The sequence below is a fragment of the Columba livia genome, chromosome 11 (genome assembly GCF_036013475.1).
Source record: "Columba livia isolate bColLiv1 breed racing homer chromosome 11, bColLiv1.pat.W.v2, whole genome shotgun sequence".
NCBI lineage: Eukaryota > Metazoa > Chordata > Aves > Columbiformes > Columbidae > Columba > Columba livia.
This window is the reverse complement of record NC_088612.1, coordinates 20,849,622-20,868,546: the sequence shown is the minus strand read 5'-3', so window position 1 is coordinate 20,868,546 and position 18,925 is coordinate 20,849,622. Positions and strand designations below refer to the sequence as shown.

At 58.9% G+C, this 18,925-nt stretch overlaps 3 protein-coding genes and 1 long non-coding RNA gene across 13 annotated transcripts in view; 2 read left to right on the top strand and 2 right to left on the bottom strand.

Moving 5' to 3' along the window:
• CSNK1G1 (casein kinase 1 gamma 1) overlaps positions 1-11,134 on the top strand; it is a 95,882-nt gene extending 84,748 nt beyond the window's left edge. For 3 of the 5 annotated variants that reach the window (XM_065076319.1, XM_065076321.1, XM_065076320.1), the window contains 4 exons: positions 1,348-1,455; positions 3,568-3,674; positions 5,524-5,547; positions 8,244-11,134. In XM_065076319.1, the coding sequence (XP_064932391.1) occupies positions 1,348-1,455; positions 3,568-3,674; positions 5,524-5,547; positions 8,244-8,298 (294 nt within the window). In that variant the 3' untranslated portion in view covers positions 8,299-11,134. The remainder of the gene's footprint in view (positions 1-1,347; positions 1,456-3,567; positions 3,675-5,523; positions 5,548-8,243) is intronic. The other 2 variants (XM_065076322.1, XM_065076323.1) reach the window with 1 other exon arrangement.
• LOC135580513 (uncharacterized) lies at positions 6,239-8,249 on the bottom strand. Its single transcript, XR_010475297.1, has 2 exons — positions 6,854-8,249; positions 6,239-6,559 (listed from the first exon to the last, which is right to left on the bottom strand). It is a non-coding gene; the product is annotated as an uncharacterized LOC135580513 (long non-coding RNA).
• A 996-nt stretch (positions 11,135-12,130) lies between the features above and the next one.
• PPIB (peptidylprolyl isomerase B) lies at positions 12,131-14,371 on the top strand. The gene is made up of 5 exons (XM_065076324.1): positions 12,131-12,390; positions 13,043-13,156; positions 13,262-13,355; positions 13,852-14,036; positions 14,141-14,371. The coding sequence occupies exons 1-5, from the start codon at positions 12,235-12,237 to the stop codon at positions 14,261-14,263; spliced, it is 672 nt and encodes a 223-aa protein (XP_064932396.1). The 5' UTR covers positions 12,131-12,234; the 3' UTR covers positions 14,264-14,371.
• Positions 14,346-18,815, bottom strand: SNX22 (sorting nexin 22). Of its 6 annotated transcripts, none has more exons than XM_065076327.1 (6): positions 18,015-18,346; positions 16,032-16,115; positions 15,273-15,335; positions 15,066-15,160; positions 14,912-14,988; positions 14,346-14,827 (listed from the first exon to the last, which is right to left on the bottom strand). In XM_065076327.1, exons 1-6 carry the CDS (start codon positions 18,312-18,314, stop codon positions 14,724-14,726), a joined length of 723 nt encoding a protein of 240 aa, XP_064932399.1. In that variant the 5' UTR covers positions 18,315-18,346; the 3' UTR covers positions 14,346-14,723. The 6 variants fall into 6 exon arrangements, with proteins under 6 accessions (XP_064932399.1, XP_064932400.1, XP_064932397.1 ...); XM_065076328.1 differs by having other exon boundaries at positions 14,912-14,985; positions 18,015-18,298; XM_065076325.1 differs by having other exon boundaries at positions 15,231-15,335; positions 18,015-18,286.
• Positions 18,816-18,925: the final 110 nt, after the last annotated feature.

Genomic DNA, 18,925 nt, shown 5'->3' with positions numbered 1-18,925 from the left:
TCCTTTTCCTTTTTCCTTTTCCTTTTTCCTTTTTCCTTTTCCTTTTTCCTTTTTCCTTTTCCTTTTTCCTTTTCCTTTTTCCTTTTCCTTTTCCTTTTCTTTTTCCTTTTTCCTTTTCCTTTTCTTTTTCCTTTTTCCTTTTCCTTTTTCCTTTTTCCTTTTTCCTTTTCGTTTTCTTTTTCCTTTTTCTTTTTCCTTTTTCCTTTTTTCTTTTTTTCTATCTTTTTTCTTTTTCCTTTTTCTTCTTTTTCCTTTTTCCTTTCTTCCCCTTTCCTTTTTTCTCTTTATGTTTTCCTTCTCTTTCCTCTGTTCTCTTCTTCAATCTCCTTCTCTCCGTTTCCCTGTGTTCTGTCGCTGGCCCGTTGGTTCCGTGTGTTGTTCCCATGGCTGCTCTCCAGCTCAGCGCAGGGCTGGATCTCCCACACGCGGCTGGAAGTCGCAGCACAAATCCCAAAAGAGCTGGGGGCTCTTTGCTCTCCTCCTTCAGCTTCACCGCCGATAACCTCATGTTCCTTTGCTTGAGCCTCTTCTTCTTCCAACTCCCACTTCACCTTTGAAACATTTGCTGGAATTTTGGATACGGCGTCCAGGGAAACGTGTCCCTTGGTCACTTCAGGCTTGACTGTATCCTCTGCCGTTGTCCTGAGGACAAGGTGGATCTAAGGTGAATGCTGGAGATGTTGCCTTCAAAGCCGGGTGACCCGTAAGGACCTTCACACTCAAGTCCCAAGTGGTTCTTCTAATAAAACAAATGACATTCTAGTAATTTACTTGTTGCATTGGTTGGGGATAAAGAAGAAATTGTTAGCGAAAGTTTCTTTAGCTACTTATCAGCAGAAAACCAAAGAGCCACCAACGCTCTCTCCAGTCAAGCAGGTGTAGTGGATGTTTCCTCCTGCAGCATACTAGTGGATCAGTGTGTGGAACTGGCTTTTGCCGGAAGAAAACACAGCTTTATGTTGCAAAACAATACATATTTTAGGGAGGCCAAGCTTGTGTATCCAATCTCGCTGCCACACCAAGTGCTCTGGAGTGTGTAACCTGACAGGCGCAGTTAAACTTGGCGCCGGTGTGTTTATTTCTGCGCTGAAACCCGTGGAAATGAAGCCGTGTAAAGAGATCATTTCCCGAGCAGATCTGAGCTGGTTTAGCAGCTGGAGGAGAACTCACCGCTGAAGTAAAGCGCGAGGCGCACTTGGTAAAGAGAAATTTTAGCCCAGCTAAAAGTTTACATGCCTCGCTTTTTGCAAAGGAACTAACTCACTAACAAACACAGCGGTGTTTCTTCCCCTCATTCACCTTGTGCCTTCTCTTCTCTTTCTCTGGCGCTCCCAAACTCGTGAGCAGGCGTCATCGGATCGCCGAGGGGAGTGGGAGATCCAGCCCAGCCGGCAGACAAATACCTCCTACCTGACGTCTCATTTGGCTGCGGATCGGCACGGAGGATCCGTACAGGTGCGTTACAGCCTTCACAGAACCCCAGAGTAATGTGAGGGGTTGGAGGGGACCTGGAAAGCTCATCCAGTGCAATCCCCCCATGGAGCAGGAACACCCAGATGAGGTTACACAGGAAGGTGTCCAGGCGGGTTGGAATGTCTGCACAGAAGGAGACTCCACAACCCCCTGGGCAGCCTGGGCCAGGCTCTGCCACCCTCACCCCCAACAAGTTTCTTCTCAGATTTCAGTGGAACCTCCTGTGTTCCAGTTTGCACCCACTGCCCCTTGTCCTGTCACTGGTTGTCACCCAGAAGAGCCTGGCTCCATCCTCCAAGAGCTATTTTAAACTCAAATTGGTCAAATTGAACCCGGAAAGGAGGGTCTATGGGCAGGTCTGGTCGATAACACACCCCTCATCCCCACCTTGGGGGTGCTCTTAAGCAGTAAGAGGCAGCTGAAAGAAGCTCTGTTGCTTATAAACCCCAGAAATGTTAGAAAAATAGTTGAGCTGTTGCAGTTCAGGCTTGACAGGTGAGATTTTGCTGCTTCATGGAAATCTGGGGGTGTCAGACTGAGAAGTGCACAGGGGGTGGCTGGTGCAAGTCATAGAATCATTTCAGTTGGATGAGACCCTCAGGATCATCGAGTCCAACCATAACCCACCCCTGGCACTGCCCCATGTCCATGAGAACCTCATCTAAACGCCTTTTAAACCCCTGCAGACAGACAGAGTGTAAGGGCACGGTGGCTGCACAGCAGATCTCTGTGTGCTTGCACCATGGAAGGTGGATGAGCAGACAACACTAAAGGCACTGCTAAATTTTTAAGTTCCCAAAAAAACCTGCGTCTGTTTTTGAAGGTGTAGCTGCCTCTGGTTGTCACGCGGGCTCGCTAAGGGCATCTCTCGCTCTGCTGCCAGAGTGAGATGGCTGGACGTGCCAGAGAGGAGGTGCAAGAGTCGTTCAGGCAGACAAGAACTGTCTGGTGTCGCTGGCCGGGGGAAGGCTGGCAGAGGTTTGTCTGCCAGAGCCACATCTGGCGCCAGACACACCGCTTGGAAACCTGGCTCTGGTGAATGGCGATTAGTGCCTGGAGCGGGACGAGAAGTGCAGGGTGCCCCCAAGCGAAATGCAGGCTAGGTTGAAACTTTTACTTATTCCTGATACTTGTTTGGATTCAATATATTATTTTTACTTGATTAGCCACGTTCCTTTTTGAATTTAAAAATTTAAAGATATTTTACGGTGTAGCAGAGAAACGGAAAGATGAGGAGAAACTAATGTGTGTGGAGCTCTGACCTGAGACGTGAGCAAACAGCAGAAGCTTTCAAGGTCAGGTTGGATGGGGCTTTGAGCACCCTGGGCTGGTGAAAAATGTCCCTGTTGATGACAGGGGGTTGGACTGAGCGACCCGTAACGGTCCCTGCCAACCCAAACCATTCAAGTAAGTGTTTTTATTGGGATTATTTTACATAAAGGGAATAGTTTCCTTGCACATGCTGTGTCTCCCCACGAGCAGAGCTGTGCTTGAGCTGTTTACACACCTGTATGTGCCACCGTAAGCATGAAAATCCTGCTTATCTGCAGCCAAGGACATGAAATATTCTGCTGTGCGTGGCCGCTGGGCTGCAGATGCTTAAGTTGTTTCTCGACAGATGCCGCGGCTTTTGCTGAACCCTTGGACAGTCACTCGCTTCAAGGGGCTGTTTTCCTTTAAGGCAGCAGTGGAATTTGCCACATCGGGATGAAGGAGGAAAATCAAAGCTTTTTGCAAAATGAGATTTATCAAGAGAGAGAGCGAGGGAAGATCACTGGGAACAGCGCCATCGCGTTTCACAAATTCGTGTGGGAAGTGAGGGGGTCTGGAGAAGCGGGTGCGAAGGGAACCCAAAGGGTTGTCACTCGAGGGTTGTTTGGAAGGGCCAGCTGAACTTCCGTCCCATACAGGCTGCTTTGGTGGTTGTCCTGGCCGTAATTACCCAGAAAATCAGGTGTTCTCTTGGCAAACGCGGAGCTGCCGGCAGCTGGGGTGTGGATTGTCATCCCTATAATGGAAATGCTGAATTCATCCGTGGGAGTAAGCGTGACGTGCAAGGGGGCTTCGCTAACAGACCGTTTGTCTGCGTTTCAGGTGGTCAGCTCGACCAACGGGGAGCTGAACGTGGACGACCCGACGGGGGCACATTCCAACGCGCCCATAACGGCGCAGGCAGAGGTGGAGGTGGTGGAGGAAGCTAAGTACGTGTGCTTTATCAACGGGCTTCCCACTGGTGTGGTCATTAATCCTCACGGGAAACGAGTGGGGCCGTTTACCCGTGGTGAAGTACTCGATGCTCGTGTCCCTTGCCCTTTTCCTTGCATATCGCTGCTTTTGTGCATGGTGCCTTCAGTGCTGCTGCTGCTGCTTCTTTTTTACACTTGTCGTGGCTGGAGAACGTAACTCTTACTCAGAGCATGTGTTGCAAGGTTGACAGTAGCACAAATACCGAAATAATGTGAGTTGATTTCAGGAATCCCGGTGAGCGTCCCCTGTTCCAAAAGGAGAACGCGCTGTACGCTCCTGCTGAGTGTAGGAGTAGCTTGAGCGCAGCTCAGGGAAGAGATTGTTGCTCTGAAAGTTAACACTTGATTTCTGGCTGCAAGAAGTGGGTGCCGGGTATCCAGAATGGTCCTGAAGTACCTCACGCAGGGATGGGCAGTTCGCTCCTTGAATTCTCTTGGTCCAGCCCAACAGAAGCACAGAGAGAGAAACCAGAAGATCGTGCTCCCTCCGAGCCAACCTCTCCCATAGCTCGTGGCCAGGAGTGAGAACTGACGTACAAAGTTGCTGCTTTGACCATTTTGGCCTTTTTTGCACCCGTACTGCGTCTGGCACCGTCACGTCACCTTTTGCATGATCCTCCACACGGGACCTTCTCGCTGCCTGTGACCCAGAGCAGGAACCGTGTCATCCTGACGCTCCCCGTGCGAGCGGTGACCAGAGCCGGGGCTGCCCTAGAACCGCGCGGTGTCACAACGCTGCCCGCCGGCCTGGTGATAACTTGACCTGTGCCGCTTGTCCCACATTGTTTGTCTTGAGTCTCGGTGGGAACTTGTTAGGAACGGCTCGTGGGGGGGTGACAAGCGGCAGTCGGGGCTTCTGCTCTGTCCCGCTGTCCCTCGGGACGCGCTCGCGCGTGGGCGCGATGCGGGCAGTGCCGTTCCCCAGCAGCAGAGCCGCTTTGTCCCCCCAGCACACCCCGCTGCTGGTGCAGGGGGACATCTTGAGGTGCAACGTGTGGGTTGGACAATGTTCCTCTCAGATTGGGTGGCGTGGCGTGCAGAGCAGCACTTTGGCGCCACAGGCTCTGCGTGGGGCAGACTGAAGTGGCTTCCCCTCGGGCACGTGGCGTGGGGTTGCTCCCAGGACGGGACAAACCGCCACCCGTAACAGTTTGGTCTCTCTCCAGCCCTTGCGGTGCCAGATTGGTTTTGGAGGCGCTGGGACGCAGAGCTTTACGCTGAGAGGTTTGGGGTTTGTCATTGCCGAGCGCAGCGCGCTTCATTCCATGTGCCGCAGGGCGGGCCGGTTCATCTTCCCCTGCGTCTGTGAGCATCAGACCCCCTCAGTTCTGTGAGGAGGGCAAAGGACTTTTGGATTCTGTGGGCCAGCAAGTGCCAGAAGGAGCCAGAGCTGTGTTTCGCGACGAGGGGCAATAGCGGCAAGGTCTTTCCCGGCGGGCAGAGCTGCGAGGTGCTTCTGCTGCGGGGAATGCTGGAGATAAGCTGCCGATCCTGGCCGTGGGTGCCACCGCAGGGCAGGTCCCAGGCGAGCTGGAGCCGCGGGGATAAGAGCAGGTTCCTCTCCCGGCGGCCCAGAGCCCCTTTGTGATCCCAGACCCAGCTACGAACCCCCCGGGGCCTCTGGAAAAGGGGTTTTTGTCGGAGGCTGGAGAAGGTGGAAGGGCCGGGGGGGCGGGCAGGCATGGTGTGTGTCTGCCGCTCTGCACGGCACGTTTGCATGGCTGCAGTGACACGCTCTCATCCCACCTCTGTGAACTAATTGCTCTTTCTTCCTTTCTGTGTTTTTTCTCTACACTCTCTGTAGCTGCCTGAAAATGCTCAACTTGTGGTGAGTCCCTCTCTCCAGTCCACATGCGAGGGGGAGCGGACCAGACTAGACAAGGGTTGGCAAAATCAAACCCACCAAACTCTAAAAAAGGCACAAAGTCAAAGCCAACCCAGAGCTGTTTGGATTTCAGGACAGTGCTGAGGACCACATGCAATATTGAGGAGGGTGTCTGAGCGGCCGCATTAGGCCGAGCGATTCGGCTGATCTCGAACGACGCAACAAAATTGATTTTAATCCTTTTCTATTCGGCTTACCACCTCCCCCAAAGCGTCACGTCCGTGGGCAGATGATGTCTAACGGAGTTGGGCAGAGTCGGGACTCGGCTTGCAGGAATTCCTCACGCAGACGGTTCCAAAGGGAAAACCCCGTGCTGGGTGTTGAGGGGAAGGGGCCGGTTGCTTCCTCGGGGAGTTTCCTCTGGAGAAGCACCGGCCAGGGCTGGTGTTATCAGAGAGGATGGAAAGACGTGCCCAGGGTGTCCTCGTTAGTGACAGAGGCCCCGCTTGGACAGCCCCGAGCAGCCTGAGCTGGTGAAGGTGTCCCTGCTCATGGCAGGGGTGAGATTTGAAGCTCCCTCCAACCCAAACCGTTCTGTGACCCCAGGGTGGGCAGGAGAAGCCTCATGTCCAAAAACCCTGCAGCCAGGAAGGAAGGGGTGGAGGGGTTGGGATTAGCCCTAATCCACGCTCACTTCAGGCCTAAGTACAGTTTTATTGGGGTGTTGAAACCGCAGCTGTAGCGTCCCGCTCTCGAGGTGTCCCATGGAGATGTTCCCTTGGGGAACGCACGTACCCAGTGAGGGAAGGGCCGTGAGGAGCTGGTGTGTCCCAGCAGGGCGCGGGTGGGAGTCCCTGCGGAGCGAGGTGACGCAGCCCGTGTGCGGCGAGGAATGTCCTTGTTGGACGGGAGACTGACCGCCTCTGCCCTGCTCTCACAGGCATCGCCTCCAGTTCCTCTGGCATCTCTGGCTTCTCTGTGTGTCGTAGTCTGGGGCTGTTCTCTTGGGCATTGTCTGCATGCAGAGAGATCACGTTCTGTAATCGTCAGCCTGCCTTACCCTTTTATTTTGGTGTTTTGCCTCTGCCTGTCTGACCTGCCAGGACTTCCTTTCCTGAACCCTTCCCCGGACCTCTGAGTAACAGCCTAAAACGCCGATCGCAAGGAAAACCAGCCAGAATCAGTCAGCTCCCTCCGTGCGGTGCCCGAGGAAACGAGCGCTGCTCAGCCCTTTCCCCCTTACCCCCTGCATGCGGAATCCTAACTCCTGCATCTCCATCCTCTCTCCCCGTAACATCCCCCCACTCACCGGTGCCCAAGTCATGAAGGCGGCTGCTGTGGGAGAGAAATACTGCGACAGGCTGAATCAGGAGAGGGCAATAAGGTGCCAGAGCAGCGCTGGGGCGCTGGGGAGAAGGTGCCAGCCAGGGCTGGGTGGGTAGTGACAGAGTCATCCCCCATCACTCGAAGCCCGTGTTCCCGCTTTGTGTTTTCTCTCAGCTCATGGCCAAACTGGGCCTGTTTGGGGACATAAAGACAAATCGTGGATGTTAAACTCCCCTCGCAGACCAGAGGAACGTGTGGCGGGAGGTGCCCCCCCTTGCCGCCGCTCTTTGAGTTGGAGGGGCTTTGGTCTCCCCAGCAACCGCCTGTTTGGCTCACGGGGCGCTGGCGGTCACCCCAAAGCTCTTGCACCCCGCAGTAGGGCCCGTGCATGCGGGGACAAGCACTTTCTGGGGTGCGAGTGAGAACAAATCCGTTCCTCCGGCTCTGGGGGGACAGAAACGTAACACCAACGTTTCAGAGCCGCGAAGGGCCCAGGGGAGAATAATATGGAGAACTTGTTAGGGTGGTTTGAATGCTTTTTATCTGGCTGTTGATAAAAGATGCTCATAGGATAAAAAGGGTCTTTGCATAGCCAGATGTGCTCTCGCTGCTGAGCCAGGCATCCCTTCCACCAGCCTGAAAGAGCAGCCTCAGCATCCCGGAGGAGGACACGGAGCTCAGGAGCAGAGCTCGCACGGAGCGCTGTGCGGAGCATTCCGGACGGCCGGCTGAGGGTAGAAACTCAAGTAGGAAGCCGGCAGGGCTAGGAAAGCTGGGCAACCGGTTTCAGTGTGTCCCGCTTCACACGGTTCAGCTGCCACGGGCGTTTTTCTCCCCTCCTCAGCTCCACTCTCCATCCTTTGCTTCCCCTGCTCCCCGGGCGCTCTGATCCCCCTCGCATCGGATGGGGAAGATGCAGGGGGTTCCCGACACAACGATTTAGCCGAGGCGCAAGCTCTGATTGTTGTGAAAGGTTCAGTAAGGAAACCCTGAGCCAAGATCTCTTTGGAACTTGTCATTTTAGCGAGCGGTGGTGAAAACCCGTGCGTGTCGTAGCCGGGCAGAGCAGCCAGGGCTCGCCGTCCCCGTCCGTTTCCTCCGGGCTTCGCACAGAGGGAGCCGAGCAGCTGGCTTCTCGTTTTCCTGCTTTCCCACATGGCTCCTGGTGTTCCTGCCCTGGTTGGGAGGGGACGCGGCGTCCTGCTGTCACCTTTGCTGGGCCACCGGTCCCAGCTGGGGGTGCCAACCAGCACCTGCCCGCCTCGGGCGCCGAGGTGCTGTTGCATGCGGAGGGAAGGCCGGGGTGGTGGGGAGACCAACCGGGGTGCCAGGGACCTTCCCGGGGTTAACTCGCCTTGTCCTTTGTGCCCCAGGTGCTGCTGCTTCTTTAAGAGGAAACGGAAGAAGACGGCTCAGCGTCACAAGTGACCGGTGCCTCCCGGGCCTTGCGGGACCCACCGCCTGCAGCTCCTGCCCTGTCTCACTGGAAGGGGCTTCTCTTTAGGGGGGAGGAGGAGGCGTAGGAGGAAGAGAGAGAGAGAAAAAAAGAAAACAAACAAAAAAACACATAAAAAAACGTAAAAAAAGTGACATTTTAAACCAAAAAGAGAAGAAAAACGTTCCAAAACAAACCACTCTGGGGTGGATCTGCTGAACGGTCTCCCTCGGTCACTCCAAGCCTGAAGCTCCTTGCGGGACCAGGACCGTGGCTGGCTCGGGCGGCAGGGCGGGGGGCTGGCTGGCTGACCCCCCGGCCCCTCGGCACCGCCGGCCCCAGGACTGCGCTTAGCTCCTGCTCGCCTCCTCCCCTCGCTCCCCGTCCTGCTCCCTCCCTCATTCCGCAAAGAAACCCGTGGGCTCGCCGGGCTGCGCAGGGGGCAGGCGGCGGCGCGGGGAGAAGGGCCCGAGCGCCGCGGCGCTGGGACGGGTCCCTTCTCGGCTCCTCGGGAACAGTCCCGCTGTCACGTGCAAGCTGTGAGAAATTTGCAGTCTACTGTTCCACTTAGGGTTTATTATTTTCTTGTCTTTCCCCGGCTCCCTTGCCACCTCCCTCCTCTGATGGTAACAGAGCAATGCGGATTGTTTTAAAGAAGCTGACGTCGTTGCACTTTTTTAATTACTTTTAGCATTTACAGATGTACATTGTATCTGTGCGGCTCTGCCTGGTCCCGCGGTGCCAGCGCAGACAGACATCCAGCTGGGAAGACGACGGGGCGCAAAGAAGTGCCCTCCGAGTGGGGATGGCGCCGGCCCGGGCTCCGCGTGCCGAGGAAACCGTACTTGAATTTCCAGTCGCCCTTCCCAGCTGCCGCTGAATGTCCCCACCATGGTTTCCTACACCGTGCCTGACCCAGCCGGCCGGGAGACGCGAGGCAGGAGGGAGCAGTGTCAGCTTTGCTGAGCTGGAGGAGTTTGCGCTGGTTTAAGGGCTAGATCTGGATTAAGGTGACCGGGAGGCAGGCGTTTCTTGGTGCGGGCAGCCTTCTCCAGCCCCTCCGGCTGCGAACCTTCGTGAGCAGGAGCAAAGCTTCCCCGGCCGGGGAGAGGATCCTTCGCTGCCTTAACACTGATTTCATCTCCGGATGGTCAGATAGGTTTGACTGGAATCGCCTTCACGTCCTCTCCGCGGGCGCGAGCCGGGGCACCGGGACGTCAGCCCGCCCCGCGGGAGAAGCCACGGTCCTCACACGCCGCTTCTGAGCCAAACTCGTAGTTAGCAAAGGGCTCGGGGCGCTTTGCACGTGCGTAAAAACATAAATACCTTGCATCCTGCTGCAGCGTTTGCGAAGGCGGAGGAGGCCGCGGCTGCCCGGGCACGCAGACGTGGCCGCGCTCTCGGGGTCCTGAGCAGCTTGTTGTGAACCGGTTCCTTGTGCTTTTGCTTTCCACGTGTGACACCCAACCAGGCTGGGACTGTTCGCTTGAGGGACTTCATCCTAAACTCAGGCCTGGCTCACCCTGAATTCCCCGGAGAGCATGAAGGGGGGAAAGGCAGGGACTAGATCTCGGTATGTTTTGTTTTCCAATGACGATCTGCGTAGCTTGGAGATTGCGGAGCGGCGATGCCGGGAGGTTCGGATCCCCCGGCTGGGCAGGAGCAGCTTTAGGGGGCAGGAAATGCCCCCAGGCGGGCGGATTCTGGGCTCGCTCTTGTGCTTCCTTGGGGAGGCGAGCGGGTGGAAAAGCCTCGTGTCCTTCCCGGGATCCCCGCGGGCCGTTCCCCGCCGTTCCCTCCATGCCTTATCCCGACGAGAGGCGCAAAGAGACACGCTTCCCCCCTTTCTCGTTCCGCTGTCCTCGAGCCGGGGTGGAATGGGACCGTGGCTGCGTTCCCGTTTCTCTTTCCACACTCGGGTGTTTCTGGCGCAGGCGTTCCCCTCTCTGCTGTAGGAAACCGCGGTTTGGCGTCTTGGGAGGGGGGACAGGCTCCCCGGAGCAGCCCTGCCCGCCGCAGGGGAGCCGGCGCCGAGCCCTTTGTGTCGCTGCCCTCCCAAGCCCCACTAAGTGCCTGTCACCAGAACTCCATTCCTTCTGCATCTCCTGCCGTGGTTTGGTCCATTCCTCGCTGCCTCCGCCCGAGGAGCAGCTTGTAGTTGCAGCATATGTAAGTGTTTGCAGGGTGAGGGAGGGCGGGGGGAAAGGGGCCATCTCAACAGTTTCTGTTCTTAAATTTTGTTTTGTTTTGGTCTTTTTGTTTTTTTAAAGTGAATGTATTTGATTGTTTAGAAACTTTCCTGACCTTGTTTTTAAGTGGGTTGGTTTGAAAGCCCTCTCACGGTGACCCGCTGCAGCTTCTCTCCGGAGATACGATGTTCTTTTAATCCTACGATGATGTGTTTGTAGGGGAGGACCGTCCCCCCGCGGCATGCTGGTAATGCTCACTTGTACCAAGCCCTCTTGCACTATAATCGTACGTTGGACTCTCCATAAAGGGCAAAGATGTGGGGTTGGGGATTTTTATTTAAAAAAAAAAAAAACACAAAACACAAAAAAAATAATAAAGCGAGTTAAAAGCAAGTCCTGTGCTTGAGGGACCGTCCCCAGGGAGGAGACACGAGCCAGACTGAGCCAGCCACGCTGTGGTAGGACGCAGGGCATTAAACCCCTCTCCCGAAGTCCGTCAGCAGGCGGGAGGGCTGCGGGCCCCCCGCGCTGCGCCCGCCAACGTCGCGATGCAGTCTTCTGAGGTATCAAGTGAGATGGTTATTATTATTATTATTATTTTGTTTTTCAATAAAACATTGCACTGCTGCATTGTTCTCCACGAACTGACGCATTTATTACCCCTTCCTGACGACGTCGCTTGTGTTTTCTCTCCCCGGGCTCCGTTGAGGGGACGATGCGCAGGATGGGATCTCGAGGGACTTTCTCGACGCTTTGTGGCCGTGGACGGTTCAGCCCCGCAGAGCTCGGCCACCGATTCCTCTTGTGCCTCCACGTTCTGCTTCGAGCATCCTGGTGAGCAGATATTGGTTACTTGACCTCCAGGATCCCGAGGTTTTCCAGTTGCAAACAGGCACTAAAGCCAAAAAGCATCTTCTAAATCAGCTTTGACTACCTCAGCGCCTGCTCTCGAGATGCTTTTTCTCCTTCCGTTTCCCAGCCTTCAATGTAATATTTTTAGAGCGAACTTTCATTTCCCGTTCCCAAAAATGAAGTCTTGGGCCACTCGTGCTCCGAGAAGGAAGGAAAAGCTGGGCCCTTGTAAATGGGAAAACGATGTGGTGGGTGATGAGCAGACCCAGCTCTACTTGTGTTCAACCAACTCTGGTGTTTGTGAATGACTGTGCTTGGCCACACATGGGCACCTGCGATCCTGCGAATGGTTTTTGGTGCTGGGATTACACAGAAATTGAAAATATGGGGTTTTCGCTCCTTTATCCTGCAGCCTGTCCCGCTGTTCCCTCCGGCCTCAGCTCCGCTTTGCTCCGCTGCAAAGATGGAGCTGAGGCCGGAGGGAACAGCGGGAAAGCTGCACCAAGGGCAAGCCCACGTCCTCCCTGTATTACTTTCTCCGTTTAAAGCCCACGCTGGACCCGCGGGGACGCGGTTCTTTGTTTCCGCACGGAGGACTCGAACCCGCGACCTCCATCTCTGCGGCCGCGCCCCCTCACAGCCCGCCGGCCGCACCCCTCGGCCCCGCCCCTCAGCCGTCCGCCCCTTCTGATTGGACGCGCCGCGGCTTCCGAGCGAGGGGCAACGTGGCAGCCGCCCGGCCGCTCGCACAGGCACCGCCCCCGCTCGGCCGGAAGGTTCCGCCTTCCCCCCCCTTCTCTCCGTTGGTCGCGGCCGGAGCGGGCGGGTGGGGAGCGCGGCGCGTACCACTGCGCGGAGGGGGCAGGGGGGCGCGGCGGGCGGGGCCGGATGCAGGCGGCGCGGCGGGCGCTGTGGCCGGGCTGCGAGCGGCGCAGGATGAAGGTGCTGGTGGCGGCGGCGGCGCTGGGCGCTGCGCTCCTGCTCCTGCTGCCCGCCGCATCGCGGGCCGACGAGCGCAAGAAGGGGCCCAAGGTCACCGCCAAGGTCGGGGGGGGGGCTGGGCGGGCCCGGGGGGGTGGGACGGGGTGGGGGCCCGGCAGGGATTGGGGGAGTGTGGGGTGATGGGATGGGGGGGTGGGATGAGGGAGGCCCGGTTGGGGTGGGAGAAGGGATGGGATGGACATAGGGTGGGGGGAATGTGGGGTGAGGAGGCCTTGGATGGGGGGTCTGGCATGGGATGGGATGGGGGGGACATGGGGTGGGGGGGCCTGGGTGGGATGGGGGATCTGAGATGGGATGGGGGGACATGGGGTGGGGAGAACGTGAGGTGAGGGGGACCTGCAGTGGGATGAGAGGGCCCTGGATTGGGGGGAACATGGGGTGAGGGAGGCCTGGGTGGGATGGGGGGACATGGGTGGGGGGAACATGGGGTAGGATGGGGATCTGGGATGGGGGGGACATGGGGTGGAATGGGGGGCTGGGATGGGGGGACATGGGGTGAGGGGGGCCCATCTGAGCCTGGGGGATGCCTGAGGTGAGGGGGCCTGGCTGAGGTTGGGGGTGAGGGTGCACGTGGGGCCAGTCCTGCTGAGCTGGGCCCAGGTTAGACTTGCTGAGCCAGGCTTAGAGCGGTGGGCTGGCCCAGTGAGGTCAGGCCAGCTCTGCTGCTGCCCCCAACCTGCCTCTCCCCCACAAGGTGTTCTTCGACCTGCGGATCGGTGAGGAGGACGCAGGCCGCGTCGTCATCGGGCTCTTTGGCAAGACGGTGCCCAAGACGGTGGAGAACTTCGTGGCCTTGGCCACTGGAGAGGTGAGGGGCCAGTGACCCCTGGGCTGCTCCTGCGCCCCGGGCAGAGACGTGGAGGGAGCTCCCGCCCGTCCCTTTACACACTTTGCTTTCTGATCCCCTCCCCAGAAAGGGTTCGGCTTCAAGGGCAGCAAGTTCCACCGTGTGATCAAGGACTTCATGATCCAGGGAGGAGACTTCACCCGCGGGGACGGCACTGGAGGTAACTGGTCCCGCACCAGCCCAGGGATCCAGGTTCTGAAGCTCCCAGCAACTGCCTGAAAGGAGCTTGGAGCCAGGGGGGGTCGGGCTCTGCTCCCCAGGAACAAGCGCCAGGAGCAGAGGAAACGGCCTCAAGTTGCGCCAGGGGAGGTTGAGGTTGGATCTGGGGAACAATTTCTTCCCCAAAGGGCTGTGGGGCATTGGAACAGGCTGCCCAGGGCAGTGCTGGAGTCACCATCCATGGAGGGCTGGACAGACGGACATGAGGTTCTCAGGACATGGGGCAGTGTCGGGATGGGTTACGGTTGGACTTGAAGATCTTGAGGGTCTTGTCCAACCAAAACAATTCTAAGATTCCATGATAATGGTGTTTGCGCTTGTAAGCTCTTCTCTGCCGGGCTCCTCGTGCCGCAGCCTCCAGCCGTGCGGCGCCAGGGCTGCTCTCGCGCGGCCTCCTTTCTGAGAGCAACACACCCTGTTTCTTCTCCGCCCCATAGGAAAGAGTATTTATGGGGACCGCTTCCCCGACGAGAACTTCAAGCTGAAGCACTACGGCCCGGGCTGGGTGAGCATGGCCAACGCCGGCAAGGACACCAACGGCTCCCAGTTCTTCATCACCACGGTGAAGACGCCGTGGCTGGACGGCAAGCACGTGGTGTTCGGCAAAGTGCTGGAGGGCATGGTGAGGGGCGAGGGGTGCGCGGGCACGATCGATTCCTGGGGAGAGCAGAACCGGGTGGGTGGGCTGGGGTTGCTGTGTGGCTCTCAGCCCTCTGCTCTGCCCAGGACGTGGTGAGGAAGGTGGAGAGCACTAAGACCGACAGCCGGGACAAGCCGCTCAAGGACGTCACCATCGCCGACTGCGGGACCATCGAGGTGGAGAAGCCGTTCGCCATCGCCAAGGAGTAAACGCGCCCCCCGCCACCTCCCAGCCATCAGGACAGGGCGCCGGCTCCTCTGCCATCACTTTTGTAAGAAGCACACGCACCAATAAATGTGACCAACGTGTTTTTTAAAGGAGTCGCCTCTCTGCCGCTCTTGGAGGGGTCTGGACCCCTCAGCCGAGCGCATCCCCCTTGGTGGCGGCTGCGATCCCACGGGTTGGCTTTGCAGAACGACAGCGCAGCCATCTTTTGGTCATCAAGTCCAAGTGATTTATTACACAAATCCCAGACGCCAGGAGCGTTTTCCAGCACTGTTTGCGTTCCGAAGGCTCCGAACGCAACCCCAAAATGTGGGCAGAAGGCTCCTGCTCCCCAACAAAGGCACTGGGGAGGGGTGGGTGAGCAACTGTGCCCATTGGCTTCTCCCACCCCCAGTTTTACTGCAGGGATCCTTCCCCCTGCCCGGTGCTCCCAGCACCGGGTGCTCAGGGTGGGCAGGGGGCTCGGGGGGCAGCCGAACATGGGGGGCAGCCCCACGGCAGGTACAGGCCCTGCAGCACCCCGCTGAGCACCGTGTCGGGGAGCAGCTCTGTGGGGAAAGGAGGCAGCTGGAGCTTAGGAGGAAACACATGTAGGGGGCTTTGGGGACCAGCACCCTGGTCCTGCTCCTTACCGGGGCTCAGGGGCCGCGCGTAGGGGTCGGTGCAGAACCCGATGACGGGGCGCTGGGAGGGCAGGCGGCCGGCGCTGCTGTGGGAAAAGGGACATCAGCGCCCGGCAAAGGGTCCCCTGTCACCCCCCGCCTGTCCCCGGTGTCCCCAACTCACGGGGGGCCGCTGGCCTTGGGGTCCTGCTGGCAGCGCCGAACCTTCAGGAAATCCAGCACGTCCTGGGGCAGCTCCTCGTTGTGGTACAGGACACCCTGCCGTGTCGGGGGGGTCAGCACCCCAGTAACAGAAAACCAGCCCCCAAAGGCACCGCGGGGCGCTCACCCGCAGGTAAAGCTCCAGGCCCTGCCGGCGCTGCTCCAGCACCTTGGGCATCCAGTTGGGGACACGGCGCGGGGGGAAGTCGGGGACCTTGCAGGTCTTCTTGATCTGGGGAGAACGTGGAGGGACGTGATCATAAAAGAGGATCCTAGAACTGTTTAGGTTGGAAGAGGTCCTTGGGACCATGGAGTCCAACCATAACCCACCCCTGGCACTGCCCCGTGTCCTGAGACCCTCATGTCCGTCTGTCCAGCCCTCCAGGGATGGTGACTCCAGCACTGCCCTGGGCAGCCTGTTCCAATGCCCCACAGCCCTTTGGGGAAGAAATTGTTCCCCAGATCCAACCTCAACCTCCCCTGGTGCAACTTGAGGCCGTTTCCTCTGCTCCTGGCGCTTGTTCCTGGGGAGCAGAGCCCGACCCCCCTGGCTCCAAGCTCCTTTCAGGCAGTTCAGAGATCAGAAGGTCTCCCCTCAGCTCCTGTTCTCCAGCTGAACCCCCCAGGTCCTTCAGCTGCTCCATCACACTTGTGCTCCAGCCCCTCATCAGCTCCGTTCCCTTCTCTCCACTCGCTCCAGCACCTCAAGCCCTTTCTTGAGCCCTCAGGTGATTTTTGATGCCCCAGCACCGCTGTTTGTGCACTGAGGTGATTCCCGCCACCCCTGGTGCCGCCATTTTGAGCCCCGAGCTGAGGGGCCCAGAACTGCCCCCAAGACAGTTGTTTGGGCCTCACAGTGCCCAGCACAGGCACGGTGGTGCACCATGGCTGAGGAGGTGATGTCCCCCCCCTCTGTCCCCGGTCTCACCCGTTTGTGCAGCGCCTGGAACTCGCTGTAGCGCTTCGCCACCGTGTGCCGCCGGCCATTGCACAGAACCTCCACCCTGAACACCTGCACCAAGGAGCCGCCACCGCCATCCCCACCCTCAGCAGCTGCCCGGGGGGGGCCTCCACAATGCCCACTCCCTGCCCCACACCTTCCCAGGACATGTGGGGACTCTAGGGGACCATTGGAGGGGAAGCAGGGACACCCCGGGCAGAGAGGGACCCTCTAACCATTCGTCCCAGACAAGGGACCTCCCCCATTCTTCAAAAGTAGCAGGTTTGTGTCCCCCTGCCCAGGGACCCCTGGGGACATGTGGGGACATCCAAGACTCAGCCATAGGGGTCACACACACCCCTGGGGAAATGGGGACACATACCTGACTGTCAGCCCCATCGCACAGGGCAGAGGGGTCACCAGGGGACATACAGGACACCCTGCCATCCCCCCCCCCCCCTCCCCCCCATTTTATAAGGGCAGAGAATCCACCCCCACCCCCCCAACCACCACTGCCAGGGACCCTGGGGACAAGCAGGGACATCCACCCACCAGGGCCAGAGGGACAAATCTCCCCCTCCCCGGCACCCCCAACAACAGGTGGGGACCCCTTGGGGACACTCAGGGACACCCACAGCCCTGGGTGGGGACAGATGGGACCAGGAGCAGCCAGAGGGTCTCCAGCAGGATGGGGACATGCCTTCACCAGGGGGGACATGAGGCCACCCCTCCCCACCCCATGGCAAATGGGACCCCAGGGAGGGGACAGACCCTTCCCACACAACCCCTGGGCAGGGGGGCACCCATGGCCACCCCCCAGAGGGAACCCCCCCCACCTTTCAAGGTTAGAGGTCCCCACCAGTAGGGACCCCTGGGGACAGTCAAGGCCACCAAACTGCTGGGCCAGGTGGATCCCCTTCTCTTCTTTCCAGGGCAGAGCGTGCCCCCCCAGCAGAGTCCCAGGGCAGCTGGGGACCCCCCGGGGTGGGCAGAGCCCCCCAACCCCTGGGACGTGTGAGGATCCCCTGGGGACGCTTGGGGACATCCAAGCCCTGGGGCAGGGTGGACCTTCCCCCCACTCCCTTGAGAACAGATGGGACCCCTGGGAGCCAGCGGGACCCTCTGACAGGGGGGTGGGCAGAGCCCCCAACCCCACCACCCCCTCCCCAGGGCAGGGACCTTCACCCCCTAGAGGAGATGGGGACACCCCGGGGGTGCAGGAGCCAGGGGACAGACAGGACCCTCCACCCCCAGCCCCAGCGGGGACCCGCGGGACAGGGACACCCGCTCTGTGGAGGGCACAGGGACCCGGGGCAGGCAGAGCCCTCAGCCCTGAGGTGAGTGGGGACACTTGGGGACCTTCAGTCTCCAGCCAGAGGGAGACACCCCCACCGCCCCCGCGCCATTGGAGGGGAAATGGGGACACCCCAGGGCAGAGAGGGACCCCATCTAAGCAGGGGTGACGGGGGACCCCCTGACCAGGGACACCCGCCTCCCCCCTTCAAAAATAAGGGGTCTGTGTCCCCCAGGGAACCTTGGGGACAGGCAGGGACCCCCACCCCCCATGGCAGGTGGGGACCCTGGGGCAGATGGAGACATGCACAGAGCCCCCCTCCCCGGGCAGTGGGGTCCCCGGGGGAAATTGGGGACTGTCAATCCCCGGGGCAGGTGGGGACACCCCGGGGCAGACAGGGTGACAAGGGGCACCCCCCTCCCTTCAAAGTTAATTGGTCTGTGTCCCCCAGGGACCCCTGGGGACAGGCGGGGACCTCCACCCCCTGTGACATGTGAGGACCCCCGGGGGGCAACTGGGGATATCCAAGCCCCGGCTCAGACATCCCCCACCCCGCCCAGGCAGTCGGGGACAGGCAGGGACTCCCATCCCCCGTGGCAGGTGGGACCCCCCGAGGGCCCTTGGGGACAAGCAGTGACACCCCCCGCACTCCAGAGTCCCCCCGTGTCGCCCCTCACCGTGTGCGCCTTGTCGGGGCTGCGGGTCCCACCCTGGGGCTCCGCCGCCGGGATGGACACGACGATCATCGCTGCGGGGGGGACACAGGGACAGGGGCGGCCCCGGGGCTTTGTCACCTCCCGCTGCGGGAGGCGGGGGGGGGTCAGCCCCACCCCCAGCCCTGAACACCCCACAACCAAGCCGGGGGCACCCCAAGGAAGGGACCTGCAGCCCCACATCCCGCACCGATCTGGGGGGATCCCGGTCGCCTGGGACAGGGGGAAAGGAAAGTGGGAAGTCAGCACAAGCTGCTTTTGCATGTTTGAAGGCAGAAGAAGGGGTATCGGTTTTGATGAAACCCATATCAGGGCTCCTGCAGGGGGGGATTTTCCTCCCAGAGCTATTCTGAACCCTGATGTGTCAAACCGAACCCAGAAAAGAGTGGAAAGGCGCAGGTCTGGTGGACAACACACCCCTCATCCCCATGTTGGGGATGCTCCTAATGGGTAAGGTCTGTTGCTTATAACCCCCTATTTCAGCAGCTTATAATTTTAGAAATCTTTAAGGAAAGTGTAAGGAAATTTTGAGGAAACGTAGGAAACTTTAGGGGTTTATAATTTTAGGAGAACAGTTGAGCTGTTGCAGTTCTAGTCAAACTCCTGCTTGATGGAAACTTCGGGGTGTCAGAGCCATGAAATGCAGAGCGGCTGCTCCACAGCGAGGGGTGAACAGAGCATCCAAACCCCCAAAGGTTCCTCAGTGGCTCTTGAGGGGCAGATCCCCCCAAAACACACTTAACGTGGCCACGGGCCCGAAAGCTGAGCTCAGATCCTAAAAACAGCCACCCTGGGCTCGTGCTTAGAGGCACAAAGCCAGAGCTTAATCAGGAGCAGCGTCCAAGGTCACTCGTGTCCCCGCCACAACCGTTCCA